Genomic DNA, 20,260 nt, shown 5'->3' on the forward strand with positions numbered 1-20,260 from the left:
TCATTTTTCTCCTCCTCACATTCTCCCTGACAATGTTTTACTTTAAGTGAAACATTTTTCTGTTCATTTTGCATACATCCATTCTAAAGATGGCAATATTTCATGACGTTCTGTAACATAGAATTACTGGAAAAGGGTTAACTGTCTTATTAGATAGACCCTACCACAGTCTAAGAGGATGGCGTCCATGGTAAGAAGGCCACCATAATGTCATGTACAGTGGTTTCAGTGGTAAATTGCACTCTAAATCTACTGGTGCTGCTATGGTTCCCAATAAACTGGAACAGTGCCCAATTTCTCCATCTGAAGCATCTGCTGAGAGTTTAATTTCTTTTTCCCATTCCATTTTGATATGGAGCATCAACTCAGGCTGATTCAGTGTTCTCTCATGAGATGAGATTTTCTACTTTAGGCATTAATTATTAAATGTTTTATTTTTTTTATCTCATTCATTAGAAGTCAAAAATGAGTCTTAAAGGCTAAAATCATGGTGTTGGCAGGATTCCTTCCGGAGGCTCCAGGGAAGAATTCATTTCCTTGCCTTTCCCAGCTTCTAGGGGCTGCCTGCATTTCTTGGCTCATGGCCTCTTCCACCATCTTCAAAAACCATTACTCCAACCTCTACTGCTATCATCACACCTCCTTTCCTGACTTTACTACTTCCCCCCTCCTAAGGACACTTGTGATTACATTGGGCCCATCTGGATGATCCAGCATAATCTTCCCTTTTCAAGATCCTTAACTTAGTGACTTCTGCAAAGGTTCTGGTGACTAGTACATGAGCAACTTGGGGGCTGTTATTCAGCATATCACAGATACCCCAGCTAGACTAGAAGTCAGACATTTAAGCAAATCCCTGTGGATACTTATGAGTTAGCAGGTGAAGAGAGGAGGAGAGGGTGTGCCAGGCAGAGAGTCTTGTAAGTAGGAAGATCTGGAGGTGAGGAAACCATGGTTTCTTTAGAAGAATGAAGTATTGAATGTGGTTAGAGGGTAGATACATGAGAGAGGGGTAGGCTAGAGCCAGATCATAAAGGGTTTTTTAAAACCATATTAAACAACTGAAGGATTTTAAGCATAGGAGTGACAATGATCCAGTTTGTGTTTTGGAGGAAATCTGATGTGTAGGAGCAAGACAGAGGCAGGAAACTGTGATAGTGAAGAGCCAGGATGGTATCACCTAATTCACAATAAGTCTGAAACCAAAATTCATTATTGCCCATCAAAACCAGCACATCTACCCAACTTCCCTATTGCTGGTAATGTCATCTGTACTCTTCTAAGATCTTCGATGGTGCTCAGTAGTTAATGATCTATCCACAACTGTCTTTGCTGAAAGGCAGCAGAATGACTTAGAAACTATTTTGTCATCTTTTATATAGTTAAGCTCACTTCGGCAAGGCTGCTGGCCAGCAAGGGAAAAAGTCACATCTGAAATGTGTAAGGAAAGAGATCTGTTTAAGTAAAAGTATTGGAAAATAAAATAAAAATGAATTTCTTCTAATATGCCTAGTCTTTTACCAGGCACATTTAACTAAAAGAATGAGAATTGACTCTAGATAAAAGGCACCGGTGATTATTTTTATTCATTTTTTCTTACCTGATGAAAGTGTATAGGGGATAAGGGATGCTCCAAGGGGGTCTGTGAACTAGTACAGATTTAGGTGAATTCATCCCAACCCAGATGCTGGTCCTCCAAAGGCTCAGAAATTTCATTTAGTTGGTGTACAGAGAACAGATTAGACATAGGTTCAAACTAAACCAAACATAGAGAGTTCCATTGGCAGGATCAGGGCATCCACTCCCTGAAAGGGGAGAGCTCTGAGGTTAGCCAACTTCCAATCAGAAGTGTCGAGAAGGAAGTGAAATTCAAGCAAGAGGAAATAGTTGTATGATTTGAGTGATTAATGTCATGAAACTTGCCAGGCTGAGGCCCCATAACTCAACATGGAACATGTGCTACAGGGGAAAAAATGGGTTACTTTCATTCTGTGGCCTGAGTGCTTTTCTTCTGGTCGGAGCCTGGCTGGGCATCATTGGCATCTAGCTCCTTAGATCTCCTTTGTTTATGTCCAGGCTCACTGTCTCCTCTTCCTTACCCCATGTTTCTCCAGAAGGACTATCATCACTTAGAATCCATCTTATTAAATTAAAATCACAGTCCAGTCCTGCCTCCTGGAGGAAACACTGTGATTTTCTTGATAAAATTTTGGCTACTTCTAATCTCCTTGAAAACTCAGTTATAAATCTGTTCTTTCAGTCTTGGTACAGAGGAGCAAAAATCTATTTAGGGCTAATTTTGTTAATTAAAGTCTCCTGGGGCAGTTTTATTTCTTTTATATCCTTGCCTGATTTCCCATCTTCGCTGTCACTTTCAGATGCTACCTTCCTTTTATTCTCCTTATTGGACAGAGCCTTGGAGCTTTACAGGGCAGATTTGTACTTACAATCCAAGGCAAAGTTAATCATAAGCTTCGACTCATATTTTTGTGGCTCCCTACCCCTTGAATAACTTCGAATTACAATTCTACAGAATATTCACATATGACATTCTAAATCTGACATTTCAAATATAAAATGCATCCTGAGTGAACCTGTCTGTAACAGTAGCGTATTCATTTATTGAGTTACCAAATGGCTTTTCCATTTCAGTATGAGACCAGATGAACCACAGAAGGGGTTGAAAATCCAGTTGTGTTTTTTATCTGAGGAGACCACAATTGATGATGATACAAAAACCAAACCATTAATCTTTCTGAAGAGCCCCTTTTGCTCTAACCTTGTTGCTTCCTGTTCATGTCAAGCTTGGGGCTCTCTGATCCCTGCTGCCTCTAGGACTTTGAAGATTTAGGAAAGGCCTTCAGTCAGTCTGGAAGTCTGTACTGACCAGGGCAGTTTTCTCAGTAGGGGCTAACTCTTGACCCCTTGGAAGAAGTTCAGTTCTTTTTTTTATTTTAAAGATTTTATTTATTTATTCATGAGAGACCGAGAGAGAGACAGAGAGAGGCAGGCAGAGACACAGGCAGAGGGAGAAGCAGGCTCCATGTAAGGAGCCTGATGTGGGGCCCAATCCCAAGACTTCAGGATCACACCCTGGGTAGAAGGCCGGCCCCAAACCGCTGAGCCACCCAGGGATCCCAAGAAGTTCAGTTCTGAGTCATTTCAGCCAAGTTATGGTTTGGTGTACAGTGTATATAACAAACACCTGGGGACTTTGGAAAGTTAGACTCTGGACAAGGTCCTGTCCTTTCAGATCTCCTGAGATTTTTTTTAAAGATTTTTATTATTCATGAGACAGAGAGAGAGAGGCAGAGACCTAGGCAGAGGGAGAAGCAGGCTCCCTGGGGGAGCCTGATGTGAGACTCCATCCCAGGACCCCGGGATCATGCCCAGAGCCAAAGGCAGATGCTCAGCCACTGAGCTACCTAGGTGTCCCCAGATCTCCTGAGATTTTGATGTGAGCCTAACGTTGTGGCAACTGGGAGGCCCCAGAGCAGGCTTTGAGTATCTAGTTACACTTGGAAACCTGGCTAGAGCCAAGCAAACCAAGTGTAACTTGCACATGGACTATAGTTCATAGACCTGGGAGGGAAGCTGAGGGACAGTGTCAGGGCATGAGGCCACAGGCTGAGTCTTCATTCTTAAGGGGGATATACAGAGAGTATCTACATAGCAAGCTAATGAAAGAATGTGCTTAAGAGTTAGGGTGAGGGACAAGGCGTGATGAGCTGCTTATTTGGACAAGGAGAAGTTTCAGAATATCTATTTTGCAGTATATAATATATACCTAGAATAATTCACTAATATGTACATCATGAGATATAAATATTCACCTTGAGAATACAACATCATCCAATATGGTTGAAACTCCTATATTCTCTTTGATTGCATCTCTGAACTCCCTCATGAAATTCCTTGTGTTTATACTACATATATGCTGTCTTTCTGGATGAATTCTTCCGTAACTTCATTTTTTTTTCATTCATTGCTGTTTGTGAGAAACATTCCAACTAATACATATAGCACTGATTCATATTGGTCTTGCCAGCAGTGCTTTTTATGCAGTGGTCCTAGTTGTGGGGGACAAAGGGATGGAATAGGAGGGAGCCAGTTAAGGGACAGTCCAAACTGTGTACACAGATGGGTCCCACAGTGGTAACCCAATTCACCCATGGGTCAGCTGCAAGGGTGGAAAGAGGACCTAGCCAGTAAAGGAAACAAATTATAATGGAAGAAGCTGAATTTGCACAGAGAATGTGGAATCAACTAAATATAAATGATATTTCATGGTAACAAACACAGTTATTAGTAGTTGCTTAGTAATTGCATATTAACTTAGTAGTTAGTAATTAGTTGCTTAGTAATTGCATAGTTACCTAGTAATTGCATATTACCTGATTAAAATGTTTAAGTGTGTCACTCTTTCAACAATTAGACACTATATGTGCGTTATTCAGAAAATGGCCTAATTCGTTTTTCTAATTAATTTTTCCCTCCTTTGGTTTCTCTATATCCCCTGTGTTTTCTGGATTCTGTCCCAGCAGATCTGATTCCTGCTCTGTGGCATTCTGAAGAATCGATGTTCGTCATTACTAGTGAAACTCAGCTGCCACCTGACGGGACAGCACAGCAAAGGCTTTGGCGATCTTTTTGAGTTAGAGCAATACTGACACTCTTGGAATATAATCCCAGTGATGTCTCTTTTCTGTGTAGCCCGGAAGAATACCTGACCACCATCGGCAGTTCTTCTGAGACCTTATAAAAACTGCTCTGCCATCAAACAACTGAGCGACTCTGGGCTGTTCAGGGGGGCTTTAAGAACTGTGCATATCGAGTCACCTGGAAGATTGAACCACTGCTACTCAGAGCTGCTGCTGCAATACCATGTCTAAGAACTCGGAGTTGATCAATCTGTCATTTTTGTTAGATCATGAGAAGGAAATGATCCTGGGAGTCCTAAAGAGAGATGAATATTTGAAAAAAGTGGAAGACAAGAGAATAAGGTAATGTTCTTTTATCTTTTCTGCCCTTCCCAGCAGCTGTTTGAAGCATGTTAGAACAGAGAATAGGCAACTGCGACTGTGCTGGAGACATGTTGGTCAGTGACTTCAGGGGTTCCCAGCAGTAGCTCAGATATCAGAGAACATCTTTGATATTTTATCATTTAGCTAGATTCTATCCTCCCATCTCATTCTCTCCATGCCTTGGTTTCCTCATCCCTAAAACATGGATAATAAAAGTGCCCACCTCATAGGGTTGTTGCAAGGGTTGAGGGAGGTAATATACGTGCAGTGCCTGGTATGTAAGCTCACAATTATTTATTTATAATGCCTTTCTCAGATCAGTCTTCCTGGGAATTCATTCCCATCGTAGCTGAGAGAAGGAGATCCGGAGAGTGAAAAAGTCTCATTTTCCAGAGACCACCTGGATTCTCAAAAATAAGTCTCTGTATGGGTAACATGGAATAATATGGGCACAGTTGAATTTCACATGAGTTGTAGGCAAGGTTGATATTTAACTCGACTCCCAGGCATGACCTCACTTGTCTTTCAGCTAGCATCCATTCTGGTTGGTCATGTCATCTCTTCTGAGCATTGTTCTGATTGGTCGTCACATCCTTTGGGATTGTTTGCTGCTTGTACTGTGTTGCTTGTTAAATATATTTGGCTATTACATCTCACCCCTGTCTACAGGAATGGAAATAAAGAGTTCCCTTCTCAGCGACTACCTACTATTATGCAACAGGTAGCTTTTTTTGTCTTATGTGTCTCCCAAAACTGCGATTATTTTGACCACAGTGTTATGAAACTGGAAGTCAACCACAAGAAAAAGTCTTGAAAGGCCACAAAAATTTAAGTTTATTTTTTATTGAGGAAAAATCTTGTCATAAGATTATGTGTTGCAAAGATATTCAGCATGCCTAAAGGACCTAGGATCCTAGAATTGGAAATACATTGAAATAGTCTCAATTGATGCTTACTTCATAGTTAAGTGCCCAGAATTTTTATATCCATCATTTGTAGGTATTCAACCAATCTTAAAGAAATAGAGGCTTTGATGAAAATTATTGCAATTTTTCTATGCCTGGAGTTCAGGTTAATGTAGTTCATGATTTTAAAGATATCAGAAATGATGTTTTGGGTATTTGTATTCTAGTCACAAGAAGTGACTCAATTGTCTAATGTGCTACAAAAAGTTATATTGTTGGCAAGAGGCAAGGTAGTAGCTAGTAACTGATGACATGCAGGGGGGAATTAAAAATCACTCTATTTAGGAAAACACGATTTAATAACCAAATCCTCAGAAATGCAGAAGTGCAATGAATAGGAATTTGTTCAGGATATTTGCTTCTGTCATTCCCAATAACTTTTCCTGATTATCCATTATACTACTTTTCCTTCTCCTCTTTCTTCCCTTGTCCTTTTTCCCTATTCTCTGTAAAGAAAAGTAGCTGAGTGTATAATATACGACAGAGCTATTGAGAATAAAGTTGTTGATTTCCTGGCTCTTCAAATTTGAGGAAAGCAGAAGAAAGGCTTTGATAGATCTATGTGATACCTTTATAGAAAATAGATTTTTTTTATGGGTGCCTAGGTGGCTCAGTTGATTAAGCCTTTACCTTTGGCTCCAGTCATGATCCCGAGGTTCTGGGATCCAGCCCCACATGGGGCTCCCTGCTCAGTGGGGAGTCTGCTTCTCCCTCTCCCTCTGCCCCTTCCTTCCCCTGCTCTCTCTCTCTCTCTCTCAAATAAATAAATAAAATCTTTTTAAAAAAAGAAAATAGTTTTTTAAAAAGCTGCTATATCTTATTCTCTTCTTTAATAGCAATGGTGGTTGTGCTCGCTTCAGCGGCACATATGATAGCAGTGGTGGCTAATATTTTATTGAATTTTTTTCTATGCCAAATATTTTCTCATTTTGTTCTCAGCTACCAAGATATGAGCTCAGTTGGCTCAGGCTCTGCCATTCCTTAACAGCTTTGTAGTGCCATGGTGTTTAGAGTAGTATGTGCTGTTGAATCACACATCCACATTTGTTGATTCACGTCTTAGTTATACATGAAATCTTTGCAGCACTTCAGACAGGTTGCTTCCACGAATAAATCTAGTTCCCTTATTTGATAAAACAGAAATAATAACATCAGGTACCTCATAAGATTGTTGTAGGGCTTAAATAAGCTAATATTATCAAGAGCTTAGAAGAATGCTGGCATACAGTTAGTACTTAATAATTGCTGGCTATAATCGTCAGCCCTGTTGTTTGGTATGTGTTGTAGTGAACACTGGCAGTGCTCTGCTGAGATCTCCTCAGGTCCCTTGTTGGCTCTGCTCTCATCTACAAGTTTCTACATGTTTATTGCCAAGGATGGTGTCTGTTACCTTCTTGAGAGGACTACCCTTGGGTGGCTGGAGGTTAAGATTTTGTCGGTGTCAAGGGGAAGTGTAAATAATGATGAGTAAGGCAAGTGGAAGGAATGGTTTCACGGAAGAGGTAACACTTGTGCTTGGCCTTGAAATGTGAAAAAGATTTGACTTTGGCAGTTACATGTCAGCTGCATTTTAGCTGTTTACCATGAACCACAAAATTGCCTTCAGATCCTGCTAATGAGTTTCAGAAGGAAACAGGAGCCAAAGACAATTTTTAAGAATTATGATGATTACAGAGAAGTAACTGATATGGAAAGTTAGTAAATTGGACTTCGGAAAGCAGTGGATTGATTGTTTCTTTGTGTGTTTGTTTCATTTGGTTGTGTTTAAAGAAAATAGAAACATCGAAGAATGTAAAAACTGTGTCAAATCAGCGCTTTAGGCCTAATGTCCAACTGGGCACTACAGTCCACCTAGCCACTGAAGTGTGGCATTAATTTTTTTAAAGATATTTTATTTATTCATGAGAGACACAGAGGGAGAGGTAGAGACATAGGCAGAGGGAGAAGCAGGCTCCCTGCGGGGAGCCTGATGTGGGACTGGATCCCGGGACTCCAGGATTAAGACCTGAGCTGAAGGCAGGTGCTTAACCACTGAGCCACCCAGGGATCCCAAGTGTGGCATTAATTAAATTAGGACTGGTCTCTGGGTGTTTCTCAAGGTGCTCTGCACCCAGAAGGCACATGGCAAGCCTGATTAATTACCTCCAGGCTTGAACTGAAGGCTGGAGAGAGGTGTCTACCTACTAACAGCATTTTAGGTTCACCCAGGAGGCTCAAATGTATCTGTTTTCCTTCAGATCAAGCAGGAAGAAATGGTAGGAGATATCTAGGTTTCAACTATTACAGAGTGATTATGGAGTAGGAGTTTTTTTAAATGTTCTCTGTCAAGAACAGATCACTTTGTTTAAGTGATAACTTTAATGCAGTGAAGAAAGAGGGAGGAAGTGAGGCTAATCAAATTGACCTATCAACAGTGAATGCAAATGGAACAAATATAGTTTGGAAGCACAAAATAAAGATCTTTGTTGGCCATTTTGTACCTTAGAGTTTTCTAACTTTGGAAGAACTCACCCTAACACAGAAGAGGACATGGTTCATAGTATTCACTAAAAAATCTTATTAACAAAATCTTACTTTACTTGATCTTCCACACCTAAAAACAAATACTGTTAAATGTCTACTTTGTGGTATTGGCCTATATAAGAAATCTTCAGTTTATAAATTTAGCAGTTCATTGGGGCTCTATTCTTACTGAGAAGATCTCATTTTCTTTTGGCCACAATGCATGAAAACATATCTGGACTTAATGTTCTCTTTGACACCTATTCTTGGGCCTGTCTCAGTAATGAACTCTGGGAGTTGCCTTATAGCATACATTTCTCTTTTCTTCCTCCCTACCCAAATCTTGGTTTTGCTCAGCACCAGCAGTGGATTTCTAAAATATATTTGATCATCCCTTGACTAATATTCCTCTAGCAACTATCATTGGTCTGGAGGTAGACATGAGACCAAAGATGACCCACTCAAACATATAGCCCAGATTTGTGGAAGGTTCTCTTTCCCACTGGACATATTCAGTGAAACTTTATCACTGTTGCTGTTGAGGATGAAAGCCAGCACAGTGATGAGGCTGAACCAAAATAATTACAGAAAATTGTTATCAACATCCTGATATACTAGAACCTGCCACACTCCTGGGCTTCTTCCATAAGCAATATAATATATTTCCATGTTACCTATAGTGATTTGAGTCTGATTTTCTGTTACATGCAGCCCAAGGCATCCTATAATCTCCAGAGTCAGAAGTAATCAACATTTGTTGAGAACCTTCTATAGGCCAAATGCTATGTATTTATTATTGGAATAATAATGGTGAGCAGAGGGGCACCTGGGTGGCTCAGTTGGTTAAGCATCTGCCTTCAGCTCAGGTCATGATCTCAGAGTCCTGGGATCAAGCCCCGCATCAGGCTCCCTACTCAGCAAGAAGCCTGCTTCTCCCTCTCCCCTGCTCATTCATTCATTCATTCATTCATTCATTCATTCTCTCTCTCTCTCTCTCTCAAATACATAAAATCTTTAAAAAAAATAAACATGAGCAAAGACACTATATTAATGTTTGTTGGATCCACAAACATAAAGAAGTTTGTAGTTATGAATCAGGCTTTGTTCATGGTGCAGACTAGAGGTCAGTAAACTTTTTCTGTAAAGGGCCAGATAGTAAATATTTTAGGCTCTACAGGGTAGGCATTCTATGTTATGATTACTTCAGTCTGCCATTGTAGTATGAAAGCAGCAATAGACAATGTGTAAACAAATGGGTATGGCCAATGAAACTGTATTTACAAGAAACAGGTGGTGGGCTGGATTTGGCTCAAGGACTGTAATTTGTTGACCTTTGGTGTTGAAAACAACACCTTGGTAGATTGTAGCCTTGGGAATAACTATAGACACCTAAAAGCCTTGATAAGCCACCTTAGTGAGCAGCGGGACATTTATAGTCCAAGAGATAAGATGGAGTTGGACTAGAACCCATCAACTATCAGAGATAGAACATGGGCTTCTGCCTGGGAGGTTAGATGATTTCACAGGGTCCTGCTATCTCCAGGATATTTTTATGCCTCCCTCAGTCTGTAGTGACTAATGTGCTGGAACAACTTAAATATGTTTCATTGCCTCTCTAGAAGAACAGTACAGTGAGTATGAGGTAGAGAAAATACCAAGAACTAGCAGAAGGTTCTGCGAAATTGTGAGGGACAGGTTACAAATTCATTTTCCTGATGAGATAAGAACTGTGACTATCCCATTTACAGATGGGCAAACTGATGTGCCAAATCCAGTAACTTGTCCAAGTTTGCATAGCTAGTAAGTGGCCGAACTGTGGTTTGAAGCCTCACTGTCTGGCTCCAGAGCTCACATGCTCCTCTTTGGTCACTTTTAACCTCTGGGAGATGTATCTGACCCTTCAGGGGGGCCAGAAAAAGGAATAGTAGACTATTCAATGCCTACCTCACACCAGAAAATGTATTACTCAATTTATAAATATCCCTCATTGAACCCCCATGTCGTCTGTGAGGTATGTACTCTTCTGATGTACTGTAGTTGTGGCAACTAGCATTTACTAAATAATTGGTCAAACTGGTAAACAACAGCAGTGAGGTTCTTTCATTCCATATTGCTTCCCTCTCCTCTCTGCTGTGATGTTTATGCACTGAGGGCACCTGTAAGACCCCGTTGGAAGTCCACCCATAGCCTTACTCTCAGATAAATGGAACAAAGCAGAAAACATTCCTTCAGCCTGGTATTTATGGACAGTTGTGACCTATAAGCTGTGTAACATTATCCAGAGTTGCCATGACATTTATTGAAGCATTGCTTTTATAGTGAAAACTGACAAGAGTTCCTCATGCTGTTCTAGTCTTTAGGCATACTGAAATCAAAGTGCAAGTGTATTATGTTTTGTTCCACACAGCTGGCTCCACCGAGACGGGCCACTAAGCAAGCCAGAGTTTAGTGTCATCAAGAGACTGCAGAGCCCAGCCTGGAAACAGCCATTCCCATTACGGCTTTGTTTTTATGTGGTTGATTCCATCATTTTAGAACAGGATCAGGAAGGAGAGAGAAGAGAGGAACAGAGGGGGAAAGTGTATTCAAATTGGCTACATGGAATCCTACAGATAAGCTAAATATTCTGTTCAAATGGAATCAAAGTGATTTCTAGACTTACACATTCAGCCTGGAAGTTAAGGAGACCAGTTAGTGCCAAGCAATAATATCCTCTAATACTCTACAAATGTTTGATGTGTGGAGCTGTTTGTTTTTCCAAATCCTATCACTACCACTAAGAACAAAACTAGTTTAGGGGAGGAGGGCGGGGGGTGGGGGTGAATGGGTGACGGGCACTGAGGGGGGGGCACTTGATGGGATGAGCACTGGGTGTTATTCTGTAAGTTGGCAAATTGAACACCAATAAAAAATAAATTTATTATAAAAAAAGAACAAAACTAGTTTCACCTTCTAAAAAGCCTAAAGGCTCACTGTCCCCATAAAACTGGGAGAACTATTGGATTGGACTTCTAGTTTGGTAAACATTTTGTTTCAATCCTAATAGAATTGCCACAAAGCTTCTTAATGGATTAACAGAAACTCCCAGTGTGAATGTACTGGCTCCTTTATAAAACCTAAACTCTTTTTTTTGAGTCACAGAGAAATGAAAAAAGAAAATCCAGCTCTGCTTTAAACGAATTTAAAACCTTGGAGGTTTTCCTACCAAAGAACTTAAGAATTTACATATATACACACATATATAGAGGAAGTAACTTAAATTTTGATTCTACAGCACTTGCATCCAAGTAATTCTTACTTGTAGGGCTCACCTTGGGAAAGGGCCACAAATGCCTGATATTGAGGGATGTTTCCAACATTGGATTATCCAAATAAGTAAACATACTTGCTAGAACATATTTTTTTGTTTGAAATAATACAGTCACTGTAGTCATAAGTAAAATAGTCACCTATGCAGAATGTGTGTGTATACTATATATGTCTGTCTGTCTCTCTCTCTCATGCCTTTGACTTTTCTCCAAATTCCCCTTTCAGTAACCTTTTCCTTTCCTTGTATACTGCTCTAACCAGGATTGATATAGAGGACATGGTATAGAGACAGCATGGGTTAATTTGCACTCACATCCAGGAAACTACCATTCCTTTTTACTGTAAATTGAAGAAACAAAGACCTAGAGAGCCTGCGTTGTTCTTGGGGTAGGTTGTTGGGGCTGGGAGGGTGAGTGAAGAGGACTCACCCTCCAAAGGTAGGTCAGTTCATTAGGGAAGTTTTAATTAAGTGAATACCAACTCTATTCATGGGAAAATAGGCATTTTATAGCTAAGGAAATATACAAGTGAAAACTTCACTAACAGAAAAGTCACCTGTAACATTTTAGATTTCAGGCATGTGACCATTCTATAACAACAGTTTGTATGAATATTTATGTATTAATGGAAATTAGGGTTTAACTAATTTAAATCTGTATTAGTAGGCTGACATGCACTTCCTAATTTTTCTTTTTTTTAAGATTTATTTATTTATTTTTGAGAGGAGTGCTTGACCAGAGGGAGAGGCAAAGGGAGAGGGAAAGAGAATGAAGCAGACTGTCCACTGAATGCAGAGCCTAACATAGGGCTCAGTCTGAGGACCCTGAGATCACTACCTGAGCCTAAATCTGATTGAACGCTTAACTGACTGAGCCACCCAGCTGCCCCATATTTACTAATTTTCCCAATCATTTCATTGCAGAGAAATTCAGTATAACTCAAACATTCCATGAAAATGTCTAAAATTAATGAAACTGGGATCCCTGGGTGGCGCAGCGGTTTGGTGCCTGCCTTTGGCCCAGGGCGTGATCCTGGAGACTGGGGATCGAATCCCACATCGGGCTCCCGGTGCTTGGAGCCTCTTCTCCCTCTGCCTGTGTCTCTGCCTCTCTCTCTCTCTCCATGTGACTATCATGAATAAATAAATTTAAAAAAAAGAAAAAAAATAAAATAAAATTAATGAAACTTTTGTATAGTACAGGATTTTTCTTTTTTTTTTTTTTTTTTTTTTTTTTTTTTTTTTTTTTAGGATTTTTCAAAAGTGTTTAAAATCACTAGGATCTGTAAAGGGCATCAATGTCTACAATATTTTTTTGTATTAGAAATCCTCAGTCCAATTAAATATTTAATATCTTCTGATATATTTTCATTATAGAAGTAATATATTCATTATAGAAAATTAGAAAATACATGTAATTTGAACTTAAAGAACTCACTCTCTTCCCAGAGACAGTTTCTACTTGTTGAATTTCCTTCCTGTTACTTTTTTGTGTATACATATAATTTTCACATAACTGGAACCATATTACACATATAATTTATATTCTCTATATTTGTTTAATGTTATTTAATGAAAAGTTGTCATGATATTAAAAATTCTCTAGATGCATAATTTTTATTGGCTGGATGAGATTTCATAACATGGTTGTACAATATTTTCAATTTCCCTGAAAATCCTTATTCGTAAGTCTTCTGTCTTAATTTTTTATTATATTATAATTCATATTTTGATTTATATTTCTTTAAAATTGAAAATTTGTTTTCCAGAAATGTGTCAGTTTTCTCTTTATTATACTATTCCCTCATACCCCTGCTAACATGAAAATTGTTGTTACAAATGTTTACTAACATGATAGTGTCCTATGTCAATTTGCATTTATGTGTTTATTAGTGTTTTTACAGGATTGCAAGCAATTTTTATTTCCTCTCATGTTTTTTTTATTCATGTTGTTTGTCCATTTACTATTGAGTGTTAGTGCTGTTTCAGTATAGATTTGTATGAATTCTTTTTGTCATATTTGGGAGATACATGTCTAAGATTCAGCAAAAATTCATTGAGTACTTACATACAAGATATAGAATTAGACGTGAATTAGCTTCTTATCTAACAGAAGCAAAATTGTATTCTATTGGATTGTGCAAAATCTCCGCTTTCACATTGACTCAAACTCAATTGATACATTCTTTGTATAAAATGTAAATAATTTATACCTTTAAAAGATGCTATAAACAGTATTTTAAAGCCAGGATATGCATTCTCCCCTACCTCTGTAATAGTATGCATACTATTTATGGGTGTAGAAATTAGGGTAAGTTCATCTCTGAGTGTCAGAAAAACCAAAATAATAGTAGAGGAGAGTTAAATAAGAGAGAAGTTTATTTCATTTTTTGCCTTGATCAAGTCATGAGGAAAGCAGTTGGGGCTCGTAATGATGACTCCATGCTCATCAGAGACCCAGGATCTTTCTACCTGATTAGTCTGCTATCTTCAACATGGGCTAATATCTGTTAAAGTAAAAAAAAATTGGGGATCCCTGGGTGGCTCCTCGGTTTGGAACCTGCCTTCAGCCCCAGGCGTGATCCTGGAGACCCGGGATCCAGTCCCACATCGGGCTTCCTGCATGGAGCCTGCTTCTCCCTCTGCCTGTGTCTCTGTGCCTCTCTCTCTCTCTCTCTCTCTCTCTCTCTCTCTGTGTGTGTGTCTCATGAATAAATAAATAAAATCTTTTTTAAAAAGTTATTCTGACATGTATTAAAATGGTAAGGAATACTTTTTATTCAGGACTATTGAAATACATTTTAAGACTATCACAAAAAAATTAAAAACAAAAGGCTATGGCAATAGGGGAGAGAGATCCAGGCCAACTCCAAATGCAGCAAAGGCAGCTGGGGATTTATAGCCAATGAGGAGAGTGAGGGGGTCAATGAATGGAAAAACTCTTACTGAAAGCAAGCCAAGGTAACATATCAAGAGTAGGAGTATTCTTACTATGCTGATTTGGCAGGATTCCTGCTGAATCTGGGCTATGCAAGCCAAAGACAGAGCTCAAGGACAAAGACTAGTCAAAGAGAGACCTCAGAGGAACCTGTCTCAAGTTTGGTCAAGGTGACAATCTTTGTTACACCTCATGGTCCAAGATGGCTGCTCCAGTGCTTGTCATACTGTCCTGATTCCAGTCAGCAGGGAGAGGGACCGAGGGCAAAAAGAAAGGTTCCCTTCCCTTAACGATATTTTGGAGAAGTTTCACAGATGACCTTGCTTTCATTGCATTGGCCACCATGTGGTCACATGACTGTACTTAGCTACAAGGGAGCTTGGATATGTAACTGGGAAATGTGTTCTTTCTTCTGGGTGGCCATGTGACTAACTCACGTTTAGTTTTTTTAAAATATTTATTTATTTATTAATGAGAGATACAGAGAGAGAGAGAGAGAGAGAGAGAGAGAGAGACAGGCAGAGGGAGAAGCAGGCTCCATGCAGGGAGCCTGATGCGGGATTTGATCCTGGGTCTCCAAGATCAGGCCCTGGGCTGAAGGCAACGCTAAACTGCTGAGCCACTGGGGCTGCCCTGGAGTTTTTATTGGTATAAAAGAGTAGGAATATTGGGGAAAAAAATAAGCATTCTGAAAAAATGGATGTAATTAAGAATTATTAATTAGATTTGTTAATTACTCCAAACAGATCTTATCTTCCTTTTCATGGAATCTGAAAGCAATCATCAGAGGTGAATTTCAGTGAAGCATATAAGAAAAAAATAGCGCATAAAGAAAATGATATTTGTATTCATCCTCAATGAATTTTGGTGACTTGACATCCCTTGTACTATGTACGGCTACAGATAACTAGGAAAACTGCCAGAAGTGTTTTTTTTTTTTGTAATCACCTTTAGCTATGAAAATGAGTTCCTGTAAGCACCACCTAAAAAGGTAAAATGGGAAAAATTAAGGACTGACAACTCTCCTTGCTGAGCCTGTAAGTCCTTCCTTGCTGCATTTAAAATAATTTATACAAATTCAATTTATAGACATTTTAGAATAAATGTCAGCTCTGTGTTTACAAAAATTAAAACTAGTGTGTGCCTGTCAGTAGCAGAAGCAATTTTAAGGGATTTTTCAAGGGCAACATGTTCTCTTTGAGTTCTTTTTTTGTCGGGAATCCCTGGGTGGCTCAGCTGTTTAGCTCCTGCCTTCGGCACAGGGCGTGATCCTGGAGTCCTGGGATCGAGTCCCTTATAGGGCTCCCTGCATGGAGCCTCCTTCTCCCTCTGCCTGTGTCTCTGCCTGCCTCTCTCTCTATCTCTCTCTCTCTCTGTGTGTGTGTGTGTCTTTCATGAATAAATAAATAAAATCTTAAAAAAATAATAGAAAAGAAGGAAAAAATGTAAAACTTTTTTAAAAAAACTTTTTTTGTGTGTATGAATGCCCAATTTCTTCCTATCAAGACAATCTTTGCAATGTCAGAGGAATAATCTTTAAAAGCCCAGTAATTTATCCATGTATTTTCTTTTTTGCTGTACTGATTCTATCTTCACCCTCTCTTTTCCTGGATGATTTACTATATTGATAACAGGACTTCTTGCTGTTTTTGACACTCAAGAAAGGTATCCTTTGGATTTCAGATTAGCAAAATACATCCTTGTTCCTCATTGGGCCAGGAAATTGAGACAGGAGTTATTAATGTTAATAGTCACTAATAGTTATTTCAAGGTATCCCCAGACTTGGTTTGCTCATTATGTATGAGATCAGTTTCTGCTATGATTTTCAGATTGTAGTTAATAAGCACTTGTTCGCCTGTTGACATGGCTTTGTAGATCGCCTGGTATAATCCTATGAGTTGAGTATTTCATTACCAGGAAGTGCTTGGTGTCATCTGCAGACATGAAGATTCCACAATGCCCTCTATCCTTGAGACCATTTCTAAACACGTGAGATTGGCACAATTCACAAGATTTCTCTGTCTAGACAAGTGTGGTTTCAAATATTTTTTTCTTTATTTATTTATGATAGTCACACACAGAGAGAGAGAGAGGCAGAGACACAGGCAGAGGGAGAAGCAGGCTCCATGCACCGGGAGCCCGACGTGGGATTCGATCCCGGGTCTCCAGGATCGCGCCCTGGGCCAAAGGCAGGCGCCAAACCGCTGCGCCACCCAGGGATCCCTAGATTTTTTTTTTTTTTTTTAATGATAGGCACACAGTGAGAGAGAGAGAGGCAGAGACACAGGCAGAGGGAGAAGCAGGCTCCATGCACCGTGAGCCCGACGTGGGACTCGATCCCGGGTCTCCAGGATCGCGCCCTGGGCCAAAGGCAGGCGCCAAACCGCTGCACCACCCAGGGATCCCCAATATTCTTTTTTTTAAAGATTTTATTTATTTATTCATGAGAGACACACAGAGAGAGAGAGGCAGAGACACAGGCAGAGGGAGAAGCAGGCTCCATGCACCGGGAGCCCGACATGGGATTCGATCCCGGGTCTCCAGGATCGTGCCCTAGGCCAAAGGCAGGCGCCAAACCACTGCGCCATCCAGGGATCCCGACAAGTGTGGTTTCAAACCCATTGTTCATTACTTTCTCTGAAGCAAGCTTGCTATCTAGATCAAACTTTTCCCTGATTCTCAGATGGTCTCGATTCTTTTTAATCGTCTTTGATTTGAAAGCTAATCTAAAGCTACATGAAGCTTATTGGGACCAGAGCTGTGTTTGTTGAGGAACAGCCCCATTGCAGACTGTTTGTCATGTGAGACTTTGTGATAAGAGGCTCCTGGGACAGATGGCTTCTGGTGGGAGAAATCAGACTGAAGCAACCCTTCATGTTTACTGAGGTTTCACTTTAAGTGTGCTTGGCATGGCTTTGCACAACTAGGAAAGAAATAGCAGTTGCTTATAAGCGCTGTGTCCTTTTTGAGCAAAAATATATTAACAGAATAAGAATCAAGAGGAATCTGGAGGAAGAGTTCAGATTTTGAAATATAAAATTCTGGACCTGAGCCCCGATGGGCAACACTTACTAACCCTGTGACCCACAGCAGGTTTCCTACCTGAGATTCCATTTTCTTATTTATAAAATGAGAATCATAATGTCTTTCTCATAGGATGCTGCCAAAGCTTAATGACATGACATGTAAGACAGAGCACCTGTTGTTATTGTGGCTGGGTTGTGCTGTTTAGGTTTTTTTTTTTTTTTATGATAGTCACAGAGAGAGAGAGAGACAGAGACACAGGCAGAGGGAGAAGCAGACTCCATGCACTGGGAGCCCGACGCGGGATTCGATCCCAGGTCTCCAGGATCGCACCCTGGGCCAAAGGCAGGCGCTAAACTGCTGCGCCACCCAGGAATCCCTGTTTAGGTTTTAATAATAGGTTCTGCACACAGAAGCTACAATCAAAATGAAAGAAGTATTTTTATAATCAGAGTAGAGAAAGGAGATCCGATCCCCCTCCCTTGATTTTCCTTAGGCAATTATGAACTAGCCCCAGCCCAATGTTGGTGGCATTGCCTCTGGATGCGAATGAAAGATGGGAATGCTAGGAGCTGTGCAGCCACTAGCATCAGGCTGCTGTGACAGTATTCTGCTGGCATATATTATTTCAGTAATTTTTGTCTCATTGTGTTGGTTTAGCAATACTTTTCATCAGTCATTGTGGTTTTGCTCTCTTAAAGGAATATCAAACGCTACTTCTAGGGAAGGATTTAGCATGCAGGCCTTGCAGCAGAATCTGAAGCAGAACCTGAGAACAGCATTTTTGTAAGTGGACAATAATGATAAGACCTAATATTTACTGAGTTCGTATCATATTTGTTGGAAAATAGTTTTGGCTATGGGTGACAGAGACACATTATAATAATAGCTTAAATAAGATGGAAATATATTGCTCTCTAATAGAAAAGCCTGGATTGATTGACAGCTTTGTGATATTGTTCTGGTGGCTCCATTATAGTATGGGTCTGGGCACCTTGTCTTTTTTGTTGTGCCACCACCTTGACAGTTTAGTTCGTAATCCAAGATGACTCACTCTTCTGTTTTCATCTTAGCCTCTGGAAGCAAAGAGGGGTTCAAGGAAAACGGATATCCCTTGCCCATTAGGGCCCTGACCTAGAGTTTGTCTATATCATTTGTGATCACATCCCATCAGTTAACATTTAGTCCTATAACAAGACCTAACTGCAAGGGATACTGGGAAATGTAGTCTTCATTCTGAATGGCCATGAGCCTAGTTAGACATGCCACTAATATAGAAGAAGAGAACAGATATAGAGAGACAAGAACCAGAATTGCCGATTCCATAATACTCCATGTCAAGCTGGGCTTAACACTTTATTTAGTGTTCACAACATCATCTTCCCTAATGTTCATAAAAACTTTATGAAGTTGCAGCTATTATGACTCTTTTTTGCAGAAAGAGTATTTTGAGGCAGAGAGGTTAAGTAATTTTCTTAAAGTCTGTGATATGATAAGTGGCAAAGCCAGGGTTTGAACCTTGGCAGTCTGCCTTCAGAGCCCTATACTCTGGGCCACTATACAGTCCTTGCGTTGTGTTATCTCTCTTGGGCTTTGTGTTCCCCCAGATGAGATGGGGGATTGTTGAAGGCATCGAGGAATCAAAGATGCTTGTGAATTGTTATTTATAGCTTCCTCTTCCAGGCAGCTAATTGCTTTCATTCCAAAATTCCCATCTTATTTGGTGCAAAATAATGTTTGGTACAATTGAGTCTAGACAGGGTAACAAAAGAAAAAGAATGCCACACAAATGTGACAGGAATTTTAATGAAAGCAATTCCTGATTTGAAAGGAGTGTGTCTATGCAGTGATAAAGCAAGCAGTCTTTGTAATGCATTGAACATTTTTGATGATGGAATGGAAAAAATGAATTCAGTGTATCACCAGGATATAGCAGTGAAAAGATTCTATCATTTAACTACAGCTGAGATAGTTCATCTCTTCAGTCTTTAAGATTTCAATTACAAATAGGTCATCAATTTGCATGTTAATATCAGCACATCTGTGTAACAACAAGGAAATCTAAGGAACAAACTGATATTTTAAAAACAGAGAGCATCCCCCCCCCCCGCCCCCACCCCTGAGTTCATCTGAAATAAAGAATCTGTGTTAGTGGGTATTAAATGTCTTCAACTTTTTTAAATTTAAATTTAAATTTTTCATCAGTTTCTAACAGTTGATTTGGGGCCATATTTATCTCTACTACACTTTTCCCATCTCCCACACTCTTTGCTCTTCTCCACACAAGAACAAATCGAGCAGTTGGTTAGATTTTTTATATTGGCAAGATTCAAATCGTTTTTCTTTCTGAACAACAGTGTAGGAATGAAGTTAAAGAAGATAGAAAAAGCTCTGGAAGTCCTTATTGAGTAATTGAGAACATTTTGTAGTTTTCTCAGCCTTGAATTACTTTTTCAGAATGTGTTTGATCTCAGTTTTAGCCAATTTCAGGTTGACTTT

The 20,260-nt window shown here is 39.7% G+C and overlaps 1 protein-coding gene across 1 annotated transcript in view; it reads left to right on the forward strand.

Annotated features, from left to right (window-relative positions):
- SYTL5 (synaptotagmin like 5) overlaps window positions 1–20,260 on the forward strand; it is a 119,266-nt gene that overhangs the window by 15,909 nt on the left and 83,097 nt on the right. Inside the window, exon 2 of the mRNA XM_038588784.1 lies at window positions 4,545–5,003. Within this exon, the coding sequence (XP_038444712.1) occupies window positions 4,885–5,003 (119 nt within the window). The 5' untranslated portion in view covers window positions 4,545–4,884. The remainder of the gene's footprint in view (window positions 1–4,544; window positions 5,004–20,260) is intronic.

This window comes from Canis lupus, chromosome X, assembly GCF_011100685.1.
Source record: "Canis lupus familiaris isolate Mischka breed German Shepherd chromosome X, alternate assembly UU_Cfam_GSD_1.0, whole genome shotgun sequence".
NCBI classification, from domain to species: domain Eukaryota; kingdom Metazoa; phylum Chordata; class Mammalia; order Carnivora; family Canidae; genus Canis; species Canis lupus.